Below are 22,426 nucleotides of genomic sequence, written 5' to 3' on the forward strand. Positions count from 1 at the left end.
TGCCTTGTACCTTTCCCCACAGTAGGTAGTGTCAAACATCATATGTGTTGCCAAGTGATTATCTTTGAGAGCAGCGGACAAGACTTACAAACCAAGAAATGCTTCAAGTTCGTCCATTTCCAAATTTGACAAAACCGCGTGATATTTATCGTTATAGTTCTGCCTTTGAATGTTTATTTTTTTATTTGTATAAACCAAAATCTCTTCCAATATGTCTGCGGTAAAAAACAGTTTGAAGCAGCTGGCAGGACACAACGAATTTTTTGCATTTGCTGTTGGGCCAGGGCGAATGTGAACAATATTTTTTGAGGGAGTTTTTTGGCCTAGCGCAGCAACAGGTTCCTTACTCCAAATAAAATTTCCATCTTTTCCGATCAGATTGTTGGTACTAGGTGTAATAATTGTAATTACCTCTTCTGTTTCACAAATTTCTTGGGCAGCTGATCTTTCATTTCTTCTCCCCTCAATAAGTTTCTGTTTCTTACGTTTGCTGCTTCCAGGTGTTTCCTCCCTTCCTTCGTTTTCAGCTTCTTCTGCATTTATGATTCCGTGTATCAAATTTTCAACGACATCATTTAATTCTTCCGGTTCTGGTTGATATTCCGGATCTGTAACACTGTCCCTAGAATCCTCATCAAAGTTACAAAGCTCCAACTCCAAATTGTCTTCTTCCTCAGATTCTAGTTCAAGTATTGCATCCAAAATATTTTGTTCTGATAACCCGCGACCTGCCATTTGTATGCTCTGTAGTTTTCTTTACGGTAACATAATACAAAACACAAACATAATTGTCATAATTCAGCACAAAATATATTTTTTAGACACGAACTAAGTTACTGATAAATAAATTTTACTCACATAATTTAGTACGTAAAGGGTACCGATGAGTAAATTTTACTCACTAACTTTTTTTAAATTGTCCACAAGCGCGATAAATCAAACAACACCATTCAATGTTTGCGGCAGCCGACTAATGACAGAGTGGGCCAAGCACTGCTAGTGGCTTGACTTTCAGTGTGGCCAACCTGCAGATTTACGAACAAATCTATTCCTTATGTGAGTAAATTTTACTCACAGTACCCTTCTAGGGTTAAATCATTGTTGAAAGAGATATTCGAACCCGAAAGCTTACGAATGTTCTGGAAAACCTCCCTCACTGCAATTTCTAATGAGAACTCCACTTTGACCGTTAGCTTCGCTCCCTTCTTATAAAGCACCTTCACATTAGCGATCGCTGCTGCTCCAATGCCAAATTTTTCAGAGCACAATTTCGTGACTGTAATTAGGGGTGAAGAACTCTTCCCCACTCCTTTGAAGATCAAGTTTTTCCGCTTACAATCATTGATAAATCTATGGAATTCAGCCCGATCACTCTCCTTCTCTTTTTTAATTTGGCATATTTCTTCTCTCAGCGCCTTGTTTTCTTCAGCTAACTTATTTACTCGTTCCGCTAAGTCCTCCAACTTTGTCGGAACCGCAGAGAGATCACTTTTTGTGGCAATGTCCTGCAGCTTCTGGTCCAAGAAACCATGCATTAGTCGCATAAGTTCATTAACATCTAAACTATCACCTGATGTTTTTGATGCAACTGGGTTGGGTTCAGGTGAAAATTTGAGCAGCACTATTTTAGAATGACAGGCGACAAACCAGCTGCTTGCACTTTCAGATGTAGGTGGCGTGCATTGCATATTAGCTGAGCTTTTAAACAGCTGTTGTTATTGCACTTTTTGAAACTTCTAAGCTTTTGTAATTTTTCGTTTTGGCACAATTCCATAGGTGTGAAAATAAAACTAAATAGTTTCTTTACCCAAAAATCCAGCAGACAATTTTAAAGGTGTCTCAAGTCGAGACCCGACGGGTCGTAGGCAGAAGTAGGAACTCAGGAGATCAGCAACAGTAGGAACACCAATAGACATCAACAGCAGAAGCTTCAAAAATAAAACGGCAGTCGTCTTAGGTACCAGCAGGTAAGCAATAAGCTTCAGTCGAAAAGTTAAATATATTCCAAACTCCAGTGATTCTTTGGGTATTTATTATGGTAATTTAAAACCGATGTATATGTGATTTTTTTATTTTAAAAGTCAGTTAGGCACTGGCATCAATGTCCTAACACTGTGTTTATCTTGGCTTACCAGAGATTCTGTGCGTTTAGCATTTAGAGTCGGCCACAGTTGACGGGCGATTTTGCAGGTGGCTTCATTACGCCATCTTTCGTTTGCTTTCTTTACAATTTCTTTAAGGATGAGTAGCTTACATGTTTGTAACGGTATCCTTATGTCATTATCTATGTACTCATCGGTCAATTTAGTGCTACAGTTGTAGCAATGTAGATATTATTTCCGGATATCGCATCACACTGTATCAGTGTCGCGGCTTTTATTATTGCCATCAGTTCAGCCTGAAAGACACTACAGTAGTCGGGAAGCCGAAAACTGAAGGAGATCACTAGATGTTCGGAATATACACCTCCGCCCACCCTGCCCTCGAGCTTTGAGCCATCTGTGTATACATGGATGGACTCGCCCTGTCTCACATCATCCTGTTCCCACTATTCCCTTGAGGGTAGGAGGGTCATAAACGATGTACCGGCAGGTATAGGCGGGACCAATGGTTAATGGTTGTAAAGGGTTAAGGTGTTGCCCTTTAGCACTGCGACCATATTGATCTATTGTGCACCCTATGCTGTCTATTGACTGTAAAGTATGCTTATGAATTGTACCAGCTCCTTCTGAGGGAGTGATTGAAGGTCTTCATCTGTAAGCATGAACTTGTATAAAAACCTTTTCCCGGGAAGCCCCAAAGTGCCAGCCAGGCATCCCACCATATTACAATACCACAGTAGAGAATTGGCCTAACCACTGCAGTGTACAGCCAATGTATCATTCGGGGTTCCAATCCCCATTTCTTCCCAATAAGCCTACCGTAGAAGAACATTGCGGTCATAGCTTTGCGTGCTCTGTTTGCGACTGTGAGCCCCCAATTTAGCTTCCTATCTAGTACAAATCCTAGATATTTGCCCTTTATGTTACTCTAAGTGGTTTCCCTCCTAGGAATATTTGTTGAATAGCAGGTGTTTTGTGTTTCCTACTAAATAGAGTCAGATCCGTTTTTTCCGGATTTACTTCTAGTCCTCGACTTTTACACCAAAGTGATAATCTGGGAATCTTTGGGAATGAGAACCACTTTTACTTCTGCCCATTTCTTGGGGATATGGCTGCTCCAAATATTAAGGCGAGTGTAGGTGCAATCATATCTTTTGTGTGTTGCAAATCAGCGGAGATGATTCCATCAGTTCCCGGTGATTTGTAAGGTTTGAAGCTGACAATGGCAAATTTTATGTTATCCTTTAAAATCTATTGGGGGATTCTCGTAGTGAACTATAGGGTGGGTTCTACTGTCTTCGTTGCAGAGACAACCTGGAAAGTGCGTCTGCAGTAGTAATTATAGTGTTTCTTCACTTCTGGTTGTCCAATTGTTTGTGCGTCTGCGGTTTGTAACCGCCTTGCATTGTTTAGTTGGGAATGAAATACTGTACATTAATTACCTATGATCTCAGAAGGACTAGTCTGTAGACACTCTCAAGTCTTTGAAAATTTCGGCTCCTCGTTCATTGACACACGTGATGTATAGAACTTCACTTGTTGTAGTTGTTACAAAAGTATGTTACTAATACAAAAATTGTTGCACATAATGAATTCAAAGATGTACTCACCACGTGCGTTTGTGTCTGAATTGATTTGTACAATCCTCACCATCGCTTTTGTTAGTTATTGAACCAACCACGGTTTGGTCTGTGTTCTCTTCATCGGATGTAGGGGGGAGAGACTCCTCATCCTACATACCAGAGAGATCGGAGTATTCCCCCTCCATGTCCTCTAAGGTAACCCTTTAGAAGAGTTTGCCTTCCATGCCGGAGTTGGAAACCACCTCATGGTTATCTGTGACAACCTCGTTCGCTTCCGCAGATGAAGTCATATTTTCTGCGGAGGTGCTCTTGCTAGCTACATCCTGTCTGTGTACATGGGGAATCAGCGCTTGGAAGCCGTAGTTGATCTTCCATTTCCTGTTTTCAAGTGGGTCCAGAGATTCCTCATTCAGGATTATCACGGCCAGTCTCCTCTTGCCGTCCACTTCGCCAATCTTTGCTACCTTCCAGTCGCTGGTTTTATCAGATCCAGGACTTCCTCTGGATCAGAATGGAAGCCTGGTATCCAGGCTCTAGATCTTGACCGGTCAGGGATGTCTTTTCGGGGGACCATATCAAGGCGGGCCTCCTGCCAAGGTTGCCCTATGCGATTAATCGCTAGGGTGTATAGGTCCACGGTACGTTGATCAGCGCACCTTATTAGTTCGACGCATGATTGAAACCATCCCTCATCCGAGCAACTGGGTGGAGGTCCGGGATTTCCTTTCAGGATGTCCCTGTACACCTTCCAAAGACTCCAGTTTATTAATACACGAAATTTCCTCACTTTAAACAAATTTTAAGATAATGTATGATCTACTGCAAAACTTCTAACAGAACACCCCACTTACAAACCTTTAAAAGTTTTTAAAGAATTTTCAATCGGGTGGATTAGTTGCTATACAATGATTGCTCGAACTATTGAAATAAAAGATCAATCAAAAATGCAAGGAAGCCTCTTAGAGGTGACGAACTTGAAGTTTGGAAAGAACTCGAAATTATTTCGAAGCTTTATGATGGTATAACTCAACAATTATCCCCAATATTTCAAAGAAAGTGATTTCATCTCTCATAATTCCACTCATGTGTGGATTACATTTACTACAACAGCTTTCTAAGGAAATCTATACAAAGGAAAAATATTTTATGCAGGATGCTCCGGATATGTATAATATTGGATCAACGCTGCGAGAAATAAGGCTTTATAAGTGAAGAATATGCTGAACATTGGAATCCGAAATGTTAATATCTGCTGTTTTTGAAGACAGGAAATATCGAAAACGCAGAAATACAAATATATATACATAAATATAGCGTTTTTCAATAGGTGCGCTTCAACTTTTTTCCGATAGGGAGGGCGAACGACGCAATATTTTTTATTTTTCGCTTGTCATTTGTAAACTTCATTAGTAAACATTTCATCATGGAACGCTACGCAGTTGAGCAAAGCTTGCAAATCATTGATCTTCTTATATATAAAATAAAGTCAACTTTTTGTGTGTGTTCGCTAACCGGCCGTGTCTTTGCACCGAATTAAACCAAACTTACACACATTGTTAAGTAGGTATTGAAGATGGTTTACCTATAGTTTGGATGCCTATTGGTGGATAGGGCTCGAGATATAGGCCAAAACGTGGACCCGGGTAACCTTCGGACGTGTATGTACAATATGGGTATCAAATGGAAGCTGTTGGTGAATGCTTTAGTACAGAGTATTTTTCATGCCGCTCCGTGACTAGGGTCTCGAGATAGAGACCAAAACGTGGACCCTAGAATGTGTTTGTACAATATGGATATCAAATTGAAGCTGTTAGTACAGAGTATTTTTCATGCCGCTCCGTGACTGGGGTCTCGAGATATAGGTCAAAACGTGGACCCGGGTAACCTTTGGTTGTGTATGTACAATATGGGTATCAAATGAAAGCTGTTGATAAGTGCTTTAATACGGGGTAATTTTCATACCTATTGATGACTAGGGTCTCGAAATATCAGCCAAAACGTGGACCCGCCGTGTCTTAGCACCGAATTAAACCAAACTTACACACATTTTTAAGTAGGTATTCAAGATGGTTTCCGTATAGTTTGGATACCTATTGGTATATAGGTCAAAACGTGGACCCGGGTAACCTTTGGACGTGTATGTACAATATGGGTATCAAATGAAAGCTGTTGGTGAATGCTTTAGTACAAAGTATTTTTCATGCCGCTCCCTGACTGGGGTCTCGAGACATAGGTCAAAACGTGGACCCGGGTAACGTTTGGTTGTGTATGTATAATATGGGTATCAAATGAAAGCTGTTCATAAGTGCTTTAATATGGGGAAATTTTCATACCTACCTACCTTTCTGGTAGAATTTTCGGGCCGAATAAAAGTTAGTAGACAAAAAATTAAATTGAACTTAGTCAATCGGCTTATATCAATAAAGTCTTGGAAAAATTTGGCATGGATGGTTGTAATCCAGTTAATACTCCACTTTCAAGTAAATTGGACTATGAAAGTTTAAATTCAGGTGAAATATATAAAGTTGGAATTTGTTTGAATACAAAGAAACAAAACTCGATTGCGGCATCGTCGACTGAAGCTGAGCACACTAAAATAGAATAGATATGGTTTAGAACAGAAAAGATATGGTTTTCATATTATTTATTTCTTTATTCTTTATTCAAGCGCTTTGGCATAAACAATATTTTTTGTTTTTCTATTTGTTTTTGAGTAAATATAAAATATAAATTGAAAATCAGGAAAAAAGAAGATTGTTTTTAAATTTCAAATCAACGCAAATGAATAACTAAGAAACAATCGTCTTTTTTCCTGATCATCCATGAATTTTTCGTGTGCCCAGCGAAGCGGGCCGGGTTTGCTAGTTTTATTATAAAAATGCGTGTTCTGTTAAGAAAGTTTAAAGTCGAAAAATCATCTTCAGTGATGAAGCTCACTTTTGGCTCAATGGCTTTGTCAACAAGCAAAATATACGTTACTGGGCAGAAAGCAATCCACACGTGATTCATGAGCCACCGTTGCATCCCGAAAAAATCACTGTTTGGTGCGGTTTACATGCCGGCGGCGTAATTGGCCCATATTTTTTCGTTGACAAGAACGATCGCCACGTTACTGTGAATAGAAATCGATACTGCGACATGATAAACGATTATTTTTTGCCGCAATTGAATGTTATGGACTTAGACGACATGTGGTTTCAACAGGACGGGGCCACAAGCCACACAGCACACGCTATAATGGATTTGTTGAAGAGTAAGTTCGATGAGCGCATTATTTCCAGAAATGGACCGGTCGAATGGCCGCCGCGCTCGTGTGATTTGACGCCTCTAGACTATTTTCTTTGGGGTTATATGAAGTCATTAGTCTACAGTAACAAGCCGGCGACGATTTGTGAGCTCAGAGCCAATATTGAACGCGAAATTGCTGGAATTTCGGCCGATTTATGCAAAAGAGTGGTCGAAAATTGGGTTCAACGATTGGACTTCGTAAAACGTGCACGCGATGGTCATGCAAAAGAAATCGAATTTCATACTTAAATGTATATGTTCAAACTCGATAATAAAAAAAAAAATTAGTTAAAAAAGTCAAACCGTTTGTGTTTTATTAAAAAAAAAAGTTGAAGCGCTTTTACTGAAAAACGCTTTATCTTCTCTCTTAAAGGGTAATAATGGTTTGCTGCTTGAACCATAACCATATTGAGCCAAGAAATACCTTTGCGTTCCAGCGTCATATCTCGAAGCAGAGAGGATACTTAGCAAGATTGATTACACAGCCCCACAAAAAAAAAAAAAAGTTTAAGTCCCAGAAACTTAACCTCAGCTACTATATGTTTTTGGGGTCGCTGAATCGGAATCCGGGGTCAGTTTCACCACATGAGGTCAATTTCAAGGTCAGTTCAAGGTCAAATCATCAAAATCTGTAAAAATGGACCATAACCATACTATCTCGAGGTTTTTGGGGTCGCTGAATCCGAATCCGGGGTCAGTTTCACCCCATCAGGTCAATTTCAAGGTCAAATCATCAAACTCTGTAAAAATGGACCGTAACCATACTATCTTGGGGTTTTTGGGGTCGCTGAATCCGAATCCGGGGTCAGTTTCACCCCATCAGGTCAATTTCAAGGTCAGTTCAAGCTCTAAAAAGTAAACAGAGTGAAAAAATTTGTTATAAGCTGAAACAATGCAAAAGGTATTAAAAAATAGAAAATAACAATATACACACAAATACAATCCCGTCCATTAAATCTATATCACAATTAGATACATTAAAATTTTTTAGAAGAATATGTATTTCACAATACTCATGAAAAATCTACTTTATTACTCTTTTTTATGATAACGAACTTTTTTATTGTCAAAAGATCTACGTAGGGGGTTTCGCTTCCGCTTTTTGGAGTTCGATGGCAGATCTCTTTTTAACGACCAGCAGTAATCTGCTAACATATTTATATTCCATGTTCCTTGGTACCTCCGCTCCATTTCTTTAATATCTTGGTGAAACCTTTCTCCCTGCTCTTCGCTGTAATCTCCCAAGTTATTAGGAAAGTCATCTACGTGAGAATGTAAAAAGTGCAATTTGAGGTTCATTAAGCAGCCTTGATTTTTATAACTTTCCACTAAATTCAATACTATTTGTTTGTAGTCCGGGCTTTTTCGATTTCCTAAGAAATTTTCAATTACGTTTTTGCAACACAACCATGCTTCTTTTTTGGAAATTGATTCCGGAGATACCTAAAACAACTACCATCTTTATTAAGTGATTTTACCCATTGTTTCATAAGTCCTAATTTTATGTGCAGAGGTGGTATTAGAATTTTTGATGGATCAACAAGTGGTTGTTCTATTACATTCTTAGAACCCGGTTCGAGCTTTTGTCTCAAAGGCCAAATACTCTTGGAGTAATGATTTGTTCGATCCCTACTGTCCCATTCACATAAAAAGCAAGGGTATTTTGTAAATCCCGATTGTTGCCCTAGAAGTATTGTTAGAACCTTAAGATCCCCACAAATTTGCCATTGGTGTTCTTTGTATTTAATTTTATCTAATATTACTTCCATGTTGCAGTATTTCTCATCCAATATTACCGAATATCCTATGAGAACAGCTGCATAAACATTTGTATTGTGTAAAAGAACAGCTTTTAAACTTCTCTTTTACGAATCGATGAACAATCTCCACTCGTTAGCTTTATAACATCCTTGCTTGAAGCGATTCATCAATCCAACTATATCTTTGCAATACACCAGAGAGTATTCTGCATCATTAGCGAAATATTCACGAAATTCCTTATCCCTATCTCGATAGTAAGAAACTTTAATTTTATCAGCTACATTAGTATTTCCTTTTAGCCATGATGCTAGCTACTCTGCCCCGTCCTTTGGTAAACCCAAATCACGTATGAGATCATTCACATGTTCTTGTGCAATTGGACCTTTACTATTCTCAGCATTATTGGGAGTGTACTCTTCGTCATCACTAGCACTAACAACGTCAGTGTCATCATCAATCGATTCGTCATTTTCTGTAAATCCTTCTTCATCAGGTACTCTTTCTATTTCTTCTACCAAGCTCTCATCTGCATCAGTTTCCAAATTTTGCTCAACATCCATATGTTCACTTGCAAACGAATCCAATGATACTTCTTCTTCCTGAATTCGAGATAAGTAAACCGGTTTCGTGACACTTTTAACATTAGCAGACTTAATTTTTGATGATTTGACCTTGAACTGACCTTGAAATTGACCTCATGGGGTGAAACTGACCCCGGATTCGGATTTAGCGACCCCAAAAACCCCAAGATAGTATGGTTACGGTCCATTTTTACAGATTTTGATGATTTGACCTTGAACTGACCTTGATATTGACCTCACGGGGTGAAACTGACCGCGGATTCGGATTCAGCGACCCCAAAAACATATAGTAACTGAGGTCAAGTTTCTGGGACTTAAAATTTTTTGTTTTTGTGGGGCTGTGTTATCAATGATAGACGCACCAAACCTAAGGCAACAACAGTCGGCAAGCTGATTTCTTTTACAAAAGAATACTGTATGTACACCTCAAAGCGTGACATCCGCTGCGACAGTTCCCTCAATTTAAAAACGATGGGCAAGCCCGCTGTGGGTATGCAACAATGTATATGCTTGAATATACACATAGGTATATGTGGCTGGACGCACAGAAAAACATGAGGATTCGCTAATAATGCTCAAGGAATCCAGCGGGCTTTCAAAATTGTCTCATACAACTTTTTCGGTTTTAACTATAAAGTATTGCATTATTATTTGGTATACGAATTGTTATTTATATAAAAGGCGAAATATATAATATGTATAAAAGCTTTGAAATTAAAAGTGCATATGATTGAAAAATTTTAGTTTAACAATTTTGCGGCTTTGGTCTCTGCTGTTATGAACAATAATCTACGTGAATACAGCTCACAGAAGCTTCAGTGGTTTCTTCAATATTAAATGTTTGGCACTGTGGGCTTCATTCGAAGGCTGAATGTATGTATAGTAAATTCCAAAAAAGTCGCATTCCTGTTTCACAGTAAGTTTATAACTTTGGGCAGCTTCGTTCAGCTAAATATGCTAACTTTTCCCAGTCGTGTTGGAATTATATAAATTTCGTAGCCCCGTTTTTTTAGCATTTGATATTTAACCTGCCCATTCGTTCCTGAAGCCTCTCTATTAAATCAACGTTCTCTGGTAATAGGTTTTACCTTTGCGCGCAGGGCTGTAGTTGTTGTAGTTGCTGTTTAAGCCAATAAAACTAAAATAGGCCAAAACCCAGAGAGGTTTATTATCAATGCTAGCATCGTGCAAACTAAAGCAATTTGTTTGGTTCAAAATTAGAGCCACAAATGAATAAATCAAATTGAAAATACCACGTTGTATTTCTAGTAAATTGTTGCTGATGGTTGTTCGAATATATAAATTTCATCTGCAAAATATGAATACAATACAAAAGATAATTTTATAACCAGGCCCGCGAAAATTTCATTTTACCTATTCTCCATTTGCGATGATGCACAATTTGTTAGAAGTAAATAATAAATGCGCGGAAAATATTATCAATATTTTTTGCAAACAATTTACGCCTGAAACTTGAAACACTTCCGTTTCTTCTTTTCTTTATTCAAGCAACTCGTCTTGGAAATAATCAGCCGAATTTAAATTTTGAGTACATTACCATAAACAAAATACATTTAGCTTTTTGTTTTTGGTCTACTGCTATCACCATAATGAATTAGCTTTGAGTGGTAGCATCATTGGACCAGCATTCTCATCTTGGTGAAAGCAATTTGCCGCCTCAGAATTGTGATTTGACCATGGTTTTAAGGTTTCCTTAAAGTTACATAAATGAAATCACGTTCCACTAAAAAAGGGAACGTTTGATTTTTTCAGATATGTACTTACTTTGGACTACCCCAAAAAATTCGCAAAACGGCTTCCTCGTAGTAAGCGTTGTCCTCGATCGCGAAGTTTCTAAATAGGCCTGGTATACGTGTACTTGTGCAAAAATAACACAAACTGGAATAAAAGGATCGCCTATTCCTGAGCTCTAAGATTCTATGTCTATTTAAAAAACGAATGTAATGAAAAGTATTAATTCTAAATATTTTTTACTTCCAATGCCGTCAATTTATTGAATCGGAATGATTTTAGTTACAAATACCTTCTATAAATTTAACTTTATTTCAACGTAAATTGTATATACTATATATATGTATAATTGGCCTGTACATCCTTTTTGGATGTTTGGCCGAGCTCTTCCTCCTATTTGTGGTGTGCGTCTTGATGTTGTTCCACAAATGGAGGGAACTACAAGTCGACTCCGAACGGCAGATATTTTTTTATAAGGAGCTTTTTCATGACAGAAATACACTTGGAGGTTTGCCACTGCCTGCCGAGGGGCGACCGCTATCCGAAGAAACTTTTTCTTACTTTTGGTGTAAATTGTTTAAAAATAGTAATATTCAAGTAAAACATTATTTACATTTCAGGTGTAGCTGCATTTTAATTCGCGTAATGAAACAATCCACCTTTTTAAATAAAATATTACGTCAGTTTCGGAAAAAACAAGTATGCACTGAAAGTAAATCAATTAATAAGTCCATCAATTGGCAAAGGAAACAACGTTTAAAAATTAAAAGCAATCTAAAGCACTCGGCTTACAAATCTCGGGAGATAATCAATCGCAAAAGCAGGGCTTTGCTAAAAATTGAAGGAAAGTCTACAACTAAAGTAAATTTCATTAAATTTAATAAAAGAAACGATACTGCATTAAAAGAGCATAAAATACCTGTTGCGTCAACCAGAAGAACGTCAAGTGAAATCTTAAAATTTAGTTCACCACACTCAGTAAGTGATATTTCAGCTCATATTAAGTCGGAGGGCAATTACAAAGAGCACCCTATTGAAAGTATCACACATACGAAAACTAGAGAATCCTCCGTTTTTGGTTACAAGCGTTTACCAAATGGTAATGTAATGCCAAAAATACAAAACAGGCACAGGAATTTAACTTTCAGTGTACAAAACTGTATGTGTTGCAATAGTACTGCTTGCACGAGTGTCGTCACAAAGTCTGACTTTGACCTGCGCAGTAACCACAATTTCTATGAGCTACAACCCGCGAAGAAATTATACCGTCATGACCATCATGAAACATTTCTGAGCAACAAAACTCAACTTCTAAAGGAAACGCTTTCCACTATGCAATTGCAACATCATTTGAGCGTGCAACAGCAAGAATTAATACAGCAACTCCAGTTCGTACAACGGCAATATCTCATGCATCAAGGTACGTGAAAGAGTGAATGCCATACTTTTTGGCGGAAATATAAATACTATATATATAATATTGAATTTATATTTGTATTTCTATAGAAATATAAAATCACCAAAAAGTAGTTTTTTTTGGTAATAATCGAGGGATCTCTCATTCTTATGACTTTTATAATTATTATTCACCGAAGATATCGTTCCGGCATTTCGAAGTCCGTCTCGTAAAAACAACAAACACTTGCAACTGTGTATTTAACTTTTTTATCGGTTTTCTTTTTTTGGCTTAGTTATATTAATAGTTCGAGTTGGTTGAACTATACATATACCTTGTTGCTAATGATATCTTTTGTGTGTGAAAAGAGCCCTGAATATCGGTAGACGTACTTCGGCATTTTCTAGCCGTTCCGTCCTTTCATTGAATCATCGGGTCTCATACACAACCAATAAAACTTCTGTTAATAATAAATATACTTATATGCGGGTGCATTCTTCACAATATTGGTTGTTTCGAACATGACAGCATTTAAGATGAAACGTGAATAGAAAATGAAGGACTTGTAAATAATACACATTTCCCAGAGGATGATATTTATTTCAACTGAAAATCGACTTAACGTATTGTAGTTTTTCATGAATTAATTAATTAAAATATTCCGTTTGTCGTAATAGTTTATGCCCATTGGTGTTTACTTCATATAACTTCATGTTTATGTATGAATTCACTTGTTAGTGCTACCATTCACAAAAGGCTGTGCTGCCAAACTAATGGCGAAAGAGAAAACGAAGGGAAGGGATTTTTAATTGAACCACATCATTATCACATCTTTGTTGTTGTATTGACGTGCAAAATTTTTATTTGGATCTCGATCATTGACCATTGGCACAGAGCTTTTATCTAAATTGTCTAAATTATCTAAATTGATATGATAAATGTGTAAAAGGAGTCAGAAGAGCAGACGGAATCTTTCATATATGCTATGAGTGAACTATACCGTTTTTTTATAGTAAAAGTGGTGAGTGCTAGGACTGTTTTGGAGGGAGCTTTAATTGATTACCAGTATTTCCATGCTTACATTAATATTGTTCATGTTTTTTAGTAAAGTAGGAAAAAGTGGAATGGACGAAGACTGGCTGAAAAGAATGAAATATCTATTGACATATTCCGAATTCATGGTTTTCGCTTAAATCAACATAATGTAAACTCGTCCCTGGTGCTGAACAGTAAGGTAATTGAAATCGAGAATCCTCTAGATGTATCCTTGTATTTTGCCAGACAAGGCAGAAAAAAAATCAATGAAATAAATACATCATTTTCGAGGGTAGACAAGGAGGTACGTAAGGCAGTAAAATGCTTTACGAAATTAAAAAAAAACTTCAAAATAAGCAGTGAGCCTTCTGACTCAGAATAATGGTGTGATGCTAGCTGTTCGCCACCTCTAAACGCTACTAAATGCTACTCTCTCTAAAATTTATGATAGGATCGGGTGTCATCTTTCCTTGGAAAATGTTCTTTACTGAAAATACAGATTCTATAATTAAGGCGATAAATCCATTGCTCGGCTTTATAATGAAAGCTTTAAATAAATTTCGGAACCTTTTCTTCACCAAGAGTTTGTATTTTTCATTTGTAAAATTGAATCATGAGCAATGCAGCATCATTTGGGTTCCTTTTCATTCGGGCTATAAGGGGAGAAGGCACGGGCTATGTGTCACGACGCTTCGTTATGCTGAAACCAAAAATTGTCAAAGAATATATCTTCAATTTTCGATTACAAAAAATGCCACTGTAGCGCTCACCGTCGAACGATATAGCGTTTCCGTATAGCACTGCTCTGAAATCCGCACCAAACCGTCACTGAGTATGAATTGGTTTCTCGCCGATCGCGTGCGAGTTTTCTGATCCTCAGATACTGCAGCTATGAGTCCATTGGACCTTGTAAGCGAGGTCTAAGTAAAAAATTTGCATCAGGATGAAGGTATGAGTTGTTAGGGTCGATGTTCTGGGACTGAGTCGCACACTCGGCGTTTGACGGCGAGGGCCATGAGTGTTGCCATTGACGCACACCACAAATATGGAAATAACCTCGGTCAAACACCCAAACGAAGGGTGTTAGCTCCAATTACTTATATACTTTATATAGAAATATGCACGATTTGAATGCCCATTTGTTCTTTATTCTGTGCCAAACTGGTGAAAACTTTAGTGATGCATAAATCAAATTTGGAAACGAACATTTCCCCGCCAATGAGGGTCAAATCAAACGCGCTAGAATCAATAATATCACAAAAATAAATGTATTATTATACCAACTTTTATAACATAAACCAAATCATTTATTGCCAAAAATAAATAAACTGCTTTATATTATTATTTGTAGATCATAAGCTTTAGTATATATACATTAGGGTGTCCTTTATATTAATATAGAAAAACATTTTTTTTTAATTTCGAATACATTTTTACTAATGCTATAAGATACTCAAATATTGAGTTTCATCTTTCTGGCATAATTGAAACTAGTGCCGACCGACCTTCAAAGTTTAGTAAAAATCATGTTTTGTCCTGATATTTCGGTGAAGAAAAGAAAAAATTAAATGAGATGAACATTAATATTTAATTAGAAACATAAAGTAATAAAAATTAGTCAGGGTAACTTCTTTTTAGAGTAGTGCTATTTATTTAAGCGCTTTGATCGCCAATGATCATTCGAGCCAAGCTTTAACATACATACAATATCACGACAAATAAGCAAACATCTTGTAGGGTATTTTTGTCATTCGCAGTCATTCTGCATTGTGACTGAAGTAAAAATATTTTTAAAGAACAGATTGCTCTCGCCATTCAGAGTGGCTGATGCATAGCTCCGTAGGGCCTTAGTTTTAATTTTTCCTCGGTTTCTCTTACCAAGAATATTACGCACAGTTCGACCAATTCGCGGTAGTCATCTCTCACAAAACTTTTCTCTAATTCTGCCTTATAAAATATTAACAAAGCTTGAATGTCTGTCTCGGCGATACGTCTTTTATGAATCGTTTTTCCAAGATCGGAATATCTGGGCTACTAGTAATTTGATTAATCTTGGTTTCAAAGACATGATAACGACAGGCGAAAAACAGCAATTCTCTTCCTAAAGTTTGCTCCAAAACGACCCAAGCTCCTTTGACACGGCCAGTATTGGAAGCTGTTGTATCGCAGCACATTATTAATACTTTATTGTGAAGGTTCCATTCAAAGAGAGCCGTTGAGACGGCCTTAGCTTGATGTTTGAACATACCTATCTTCTTTATGTGTACCTATATGCTTTCAGGACAGAGCCTCTGTTCACTTTTAAGGCAGAAGCGGACATGTACAATAGACCGGAGTGAAATACGTAAATTTTTTCAAATCATATCGTAATAGCAGGGAAAAGTTGCTACATATCAATACAAATGCAGGAAAAAAAAGAAATTTCAAATCGGTTAATATCTTCCGTTCGCGCATTGCATTTAAAATTTACAAATTTTATCCCAAATCTTGCTGATTTACGAAAACTTGTAGAAGTTGTAAATGATTAAAGATCGACCTCACTTTTTATACATAGCACTTTCAGCATTGAGTAGTAGATTTTTATTTTTCTAATATATCCATTTCTGTGGTTCTAAGCGACACAACTTTCACCAATTTTACACCAAATCTACTAAGGAAGCCTGTGCCAAATGAGGCTTGCGTGAAAGCGGCTTACGGCTACTATAACACGTCTGTGCTTTAGATCGTCTTCCACTTGGTTACTTGTATTCCGTCGTCTTTCTTTTCATTTTGCTTTTGATTCTGCCATACCGATAAACGAAGTGCACAGAAGAGCTAGTACTCTCTGGTCATTACCAGTTCTGCTTTCACTCTTGTCGAACAGCGCTGTTTGGTCAAAAAAATGTCTATTCGATGTTCTTTTGAATTACATAGTTTACACAATTACTTAACATTAAATCGCTTCAAACATTTTAATCATGTCTCTTACTCCTAAGGACATACACTGCACATTTTTTGGTCCACCTAAACCACTGCTGTCATCGGTCCTTGCCACTAATACCGACATTATACAATGTTGGCAAGAAGTGAGGTACAAAATGACAGTAGAATCTTCTGCTGCCAGTTCTGGTCAGAAGTTAAGCTTCACAGTTGTAGCAGATACTGTAGCTCATAAGACTGAGTCCCTTTATTCCAAGGCTTCGATTCCAATAGTTTCCCACACAAAAGTTGTACAAAAGATCAAACATCTACATGATCGATACTACACTCTTCGTAAATCTTATTCAAGGGACAAAGACACACCTGAGAAGAAGTACAATGATTTTATTGAACAATCTTCAAGTACATTATTTGACATTTCGTCCTGCAAGTGCGAGATGACACTCAATTGCTTTTGTCAAAGAAGCTTTGACAAGTGTATTTGTCCAAGGCCGGTAACTATCAACTGCACATGCCCTAAAGATAGAAAGATACCTCCATTAGAAATCAATTTTTTATATGCTCAAAGATATCTCGGACAAGGTAAGATTGGGACAGGAGATACCAAACAAACTCAAAAGCTTACATTAAAGTTGCAGAGAAAAGCTCGTCACTTAAGTCAGACCAACTTACCTGGACCTTCTTGTAGTAGCATTGATTCTGAAACAGAGATAACTCCTGAAGTTGACAATGATAAGAATGATCCCGATTCTCAGACCTCACGCTCTATTTCCTCTCAGTCAGCAAGTTCAAAAAATGCACAGATGCTCTTATCACTTCCAGCAACGGCTTGAACAAGTGATCGTTTTGGAGTATCTGATAGAGCAGCAGCATCTATTGTGTCTAGTGCATTTAAAGACGTTGGTCTTATAACGGACAAAAATACTTCTTTTGTTGTTGATCGAAGCAAAATTAGAAGAGAAAAAGAAAAATGTAGACTAAAACTTATCGAATCGGGGAATGCAATAGAGCAATTAAAAGATCCGACGTGTGTGTATTTTGATGGCAGGATGGATGACACTTTAGTTTTAGTTGAAAAAGGAAACAAACGTTATCAATCTATAAAAAAAAGAAGAGCACATTTCAGTAATAACAGAACCAGGCTCAGAGTACTTTCGTCATTTAGTACTTACTTCAAAAAGTGGAAAGGACACAGCATACAGCATTCCAAATTATTTTGAAGAAAATGGTATAAATCAATCTAATGTTGTAGTGATTGGATGTGATGGTACGTCAACAAATACTGGGTGGAAGAATGGTGCAATAAAATTCATTGAAACGCGTTTAAAAAGACCAGTACAATGGGCTATCTGTCTCCTCCATTTTAATGAATTACCTCTGAGGCATCTACTTGAAATACTTGATGGTAAAACAACAGGTCCTCAGTCTTTCAGTGGGCTTCTTGGCAAACAGCTGGCTAAATGTGAATTTTTGTCCATCGTTGCTTTTCAGAGGATTGAATGCTCTCTTCCACGAACGCTTGACACAATAAGCTTAAGTAAAGATCAGAAATACTTACATGACATTGCCATTGCTATTGATGCTGGTTTTTGCTCCCCAGATCTAGCAAATCGAGATACGGGACCAATATCACACTCTCGTTGGTTGACAATTGCAAACAGGTTCCTAGGATTATACATTTCTTTGCAAGAGCCATCTAAAAATCTCATTCAAATTGCAAAATACATTTTGACTGTATATGTACCTCTATGGTTCGAAATCAAAACAAATTCTTGAATAGTTGACGCACCTAAACATATTTTAGAATGTATTAAAATATGTAGAATCTTATCTTCACAAGTCCAGGCAGTAGTTCATAAGGTCATTCAAACAAGACAGAGAGCATGTCCGCGATCTTGGATTGAGGCGAGTTCTGAAAATAAAAGAAATCCCTTCAAAAGACAAAAATATTAGAAACTTTTTGGTTCTTAAACTAAACTTTAAAGCAAATGAATATTTTGAAATAATTAATTGGTCTGAAATGAAACTTACCTGCCCCCCAATTTTAGACAGCCTTTCTTCTGAAGATATCTTGCATTTAATTTCTGATAAAGAAAAACCAAAACTAACCATAGATTTAACAAATATTCTATGCCATACGCAAGCTGTGGAGCGTTGCGTAAAATTAGTAACTTTAGCGTCCTCAAAAGTGTATGGGAACGAGAGATATGATGGGTTTATAAGAGCAACACTCTCTTCTCGTACACTTATGCCTCAATTGGACACTAAAGCAGACTTTGCCACTCTCGAATAAATAATTTTTCATCTTTGGTTGGTTGGTTGGGAAGGGAGTGGGTGGAACTCGTAGTACAGTCACCTTCACGTGGTGAGTTCTGAGTCGTCCAAAAAGTGCGGGCCAAGAGCTGTACAAAACTTCTTTAAGACAGTGTGGTTAGTGGGCGCGCTAAGAGGGGAATAATTTATTCTACTTATATACTCAAGAAGACTTATACAAAAATTAAAATAGAGAAACTAACCACCCGCAATTACGTAAATTTATACAAAAAATGACATTTCCCACTTCTTTTCAGGGGCTGTAGGGGCTTTGATAGAGCGGTAGACGTTTTTCTTTTCAAACTGTACCTGATGTTGTAATAGTCTACAAAAAATGAACTTTATCTAACATCATTTCCACCTCTTACAATTTTTCGAATATTTGTTCAATTTGTTATAAAATTTGTAAATTTTAAATGCAATGCGCGAACGGAAGATATTAACCGATTTGAAATTTCTTTTTTTTCCTGAATTTGTATAGATACGTAGCAACTTTTCCCTGCTATTACGATATGATTTGAAAAAATTTACGTATTTCACTCCGGTCTAATGTACAATGCCTCAGGTGCCTCATTTTAATTTTTTCCGAAAGTCAAACAATTGGGGAATTACAGGCGTCAGCGTTTTAATTCGCTTCTGAAAATTAAAAAAAAAGTATAAGTATTGTTATAGATTACTTATAAATTATTTACCGCAAAAGTTCCTGGGTTTTCTCTTACTGCCTCAAACTGCTTGTCAAACTCCAGAGCCTGCAAATCTGTTCAACGAAGAGAGCGATTTATCCTATTTGGCATTTTTGTTTTCCCAGGCCTCTGAAAATAAAACAAGTTTGTATTCCCTTTGCAGTTTAGTTTAAATTTTTTAACAAAATATATCAGCTGAGAACTTGAGAAAGTTGCATTCGTTGCAGTATGAAATTATGCATACGTCTACACACTGAAATCATCGGTGGTACACTTATGCAGTTTATACGGGGATTTTACACGTTTCGATGAATGCTCTAAGTGTGTTTAAATAGCTGGAAATAATGATCCACTTAACATTTCAAATGCCTTTGCTTTAGCGGCACAACAATGCGGGCCGAGGTTTTACCTACGTAATATACAAGTGATACAGCAGCCGGTGGGTACGTGGGTACCTAGCGACGTCGGTTTTAACCCCCGGGACTCAAGAGTATAGCGAAGCAAATAAATGCGTGGATCAGCGCCCTGAAAGCAAGACTTTTCTGTATATACAATGCGGTATGGACACACAAACCACGTTGGTAAGGTTCGAGGTCAATCTAAAACCTTTGCCGCCTATTGCGCAGTTTGCAATACAACTCCACATCGAGGCAAGCTTGATCCCCGTTTGGGTGGTATATAACATCCAACATATCCTTCTACCAACAGGTTTGAGCAAACTTTGAGAGCTCCTCTTCCCCGTTCTTAGTGTGGTGTTTCGATACAAGTAACTGCGAGAAAATACTTGATACTAAGTACCATTGCAATAGCTACAACCTCAGACCCTAGATTCGAGAGCCCCAAATAATTAAAGAGCTTGTTACACCTAGTAAAGACATACTTGGGCAAAGGCAGAAAAAAAAGTTCTTGACGAATATTCTATCCAAGTTAAAAAGTAATTCGCCAGACGAGCAGGAATTATCGGCAAGTATTAAGTATTTTTCTCCGAAACTTTTGCAGCACCGATTCTTTTCTTCGCTACTTTGAATGAGTACTGGCATCGCTACCAGAACTAAGTATTCGGTCAGACTCAAGAATGATAGAATACAGGATTGCGGTATCCCGGGTCTGTGTAATCAGCTCAGAAAATAAACAAAAGAAAAGAAGTGGAAGAAGTTAGTGAAAATCAGAATTATAGAATAAATAATGCACACATACATTCGTATACAAAATTTTGTTTATTTTTTGAGCTGGCGTCTCTCATACATGTCTCAAATTCGCCAAGAACAAAGTAGCGATTTTTGCATTGCGCTACCTTTGTATCTCCCCCGTCTAAACACACGCACACTGTCCTAACATTTCTACGTTCCTATTAGTGGAATACGGATAACGGAAATACTATACGTGTATATGACAAATTTGTCTAAGGTGGAAGTAATGGTTTTTAAATTGAACTCATATATAGGAATTGATTAATTATTAAATGTGGTTACGAGTATTACCTTATAGTATTACATGTACAGCGGCCGACTTAAGCGAGTGGGTTGTTGCGTGCATGAAACAGCAAAATAATAGAAAACGTTTTTTCTAATAGCGGTCGCCTCTCGGCAGGCAATGGCAAACCTCCGAGTGCAAAGAAACCCATTTTCCAGTCGGCTTAAAACTGTAGGTCCCTCCATTTGTGGAACAACATCATTACGCACACCACAACTAGGAGGAGGAGCTCGGCCAAACACATAACGGAAGTTTATGCGCCAACTATTTTTTGTTTTTTATTACATATATAGTTTATTTAACCGGCTTCTTTTTATTTATATTTCTATGCATTCCAGGATTTGTGAAGCCATTGCAATTGGACTTTCAAGCCCAGGTCAACAACTCTCCACCACCATGTAGCAATCCGTTCACTCATGAACATCAACAATTTGATTTGCAACAAGAGCACCCGCATTCATTGGCCAGAGGAAATGCTACATACTACGAGTCGAAATATTTATTGCAACAAGAAATGTATTTACAACATGAACAAAATTTAACAAAACCACTCTCTGAATATAGAGAACTGCAAAACCAACAACAACATTACGATGCGGCTATTAACAATCAAGCAGTGAGTTGCAAAATAAAAAATACTAACGTGAGCGATAATAGTAAAAATAATGACAAGAACAATGACATACAAAGTGCTCATGACAAGAAACAATTTATTAAGCTTATAAAAAAAACAACATCTGAACAACACGAGCATCAACTACTGCAAGAACATCAATCAAAGGAAGATCCATCTAGGTTCAGTTCAGAGTGTAAGTCAATTCTAGGAGAACCGTATAAGGAGCGAAGTGAAACCAGTTTAAGTGGTGATTTTAAGCCTTCAAGTACTCAATTCATGGAAGGAAGAGAACAGCTGCAACAGGCTAGCCGCTCGAGCAGTGCGACCAGTAGTAACATTTTTCAATATCATAAACGAAACTCTGGGTATAAGGAGAATGGCAACAATAATAAGGTTCTTAATAGAAATAGATGTACAATACGGCAACAACAACACCAAAAAGAACTACAGTCGCATTACATGAGTAAAGCGTGTGCACGCGGCGACGACAGTGATAGTACCCAACATACCACTAATATTTTCCCAGAGGATGAGTCAATGTCGGCGGTAGCTGAAGACAATATGCTGGGGACGTCTAGTAATCACCCTCTCCCCAATGGGAGGATGTTTATCGACAAGCATGATCAAAAAAATATGACAGGATCGCATAATCAGCATCAGCACATGCAACATATCACTCAGGCACTCTGCTTAACTGCGCCATCGCCACCTTCCTCGCTTGACGAAGAAAACATTGGCAGTAATAGTCACCACTCTACAGCTATTGAAATGGATGAGTTCACATCCTGGACGAATCCCGTAGGCCAAGTCAGCAGTATAACTGATGATATAAATGGTGAATTAATTAATTCATATTGTGAACTAAAAAATCATACATAAGTACTTAAAATAATACATGCATTTCGTTATGTTGATGTAATTTTA

At 37.5% G+C, this 22,426-nt stretch overlaps 1 protein-coding gene and 1 long non-coding RNA gene across 9 annotated transcripts in view; one reads left to right on the forward strand and one right to left on the reverse strand.

Annotated features, from left to right (window-relative positions):
- Nucleotides 1-22,426, forward strand: part of LOC129251258 (myb-like protein AA) — a 78,838-nt gene that overhangs the window by 54,736 nt on the left and 1,676 nt on the right. For all 8 annotated transcript variants that reach the window (XM_054890618.1, XM_054890616.1, XM_054890619.1 and 5 more), the window contains 2 exons: nt 11,688-12,487; nt 21,225-22,337. In XM_054890618.1, coding sequence (XP_054746593.1) covers nt 11,713-12,487; nt 21,225-22,337 — 1,888 coding nt within the window. In that variant the 5' untranslated portion in view covers nt 11,688-11,712. The remainder of the gene's footprint in view (nt 1-11,687; nt 12,488-21,224; nt 22,338-22,426) is intronic.
- On the reverse strand, nt 16,839-17,787 carry LOC129251260 (uncharacterized). The gene is made up of 3 exons (XR_008582945.1): nt 17,590-17,787; nt 17,090-17,515; nt 16,839-16,933 (listed from the first exon to the last, which is right to left on the reverse strand). It is a non-coding gene; the product is annotated as an uncharacterized LOC129251260 (long non-coding RNA).

The sequence above is a fragment of the Anastrepha obliqua genome, unplaced genomic scaffold (assembly GCF_027943255.1).
Source record: "Anastrepha obliqua isolate idAnaObli1 unplaced genomic scaffold, idAnaObli1_1.0 ptg000012l, whole genome shotgun sequence".
NCBI lineage: Eukaryota > Metazoa > Arthropoda > Insecta > Diptera > Tephritidae > Anastrepha > Anastrepha obliqua.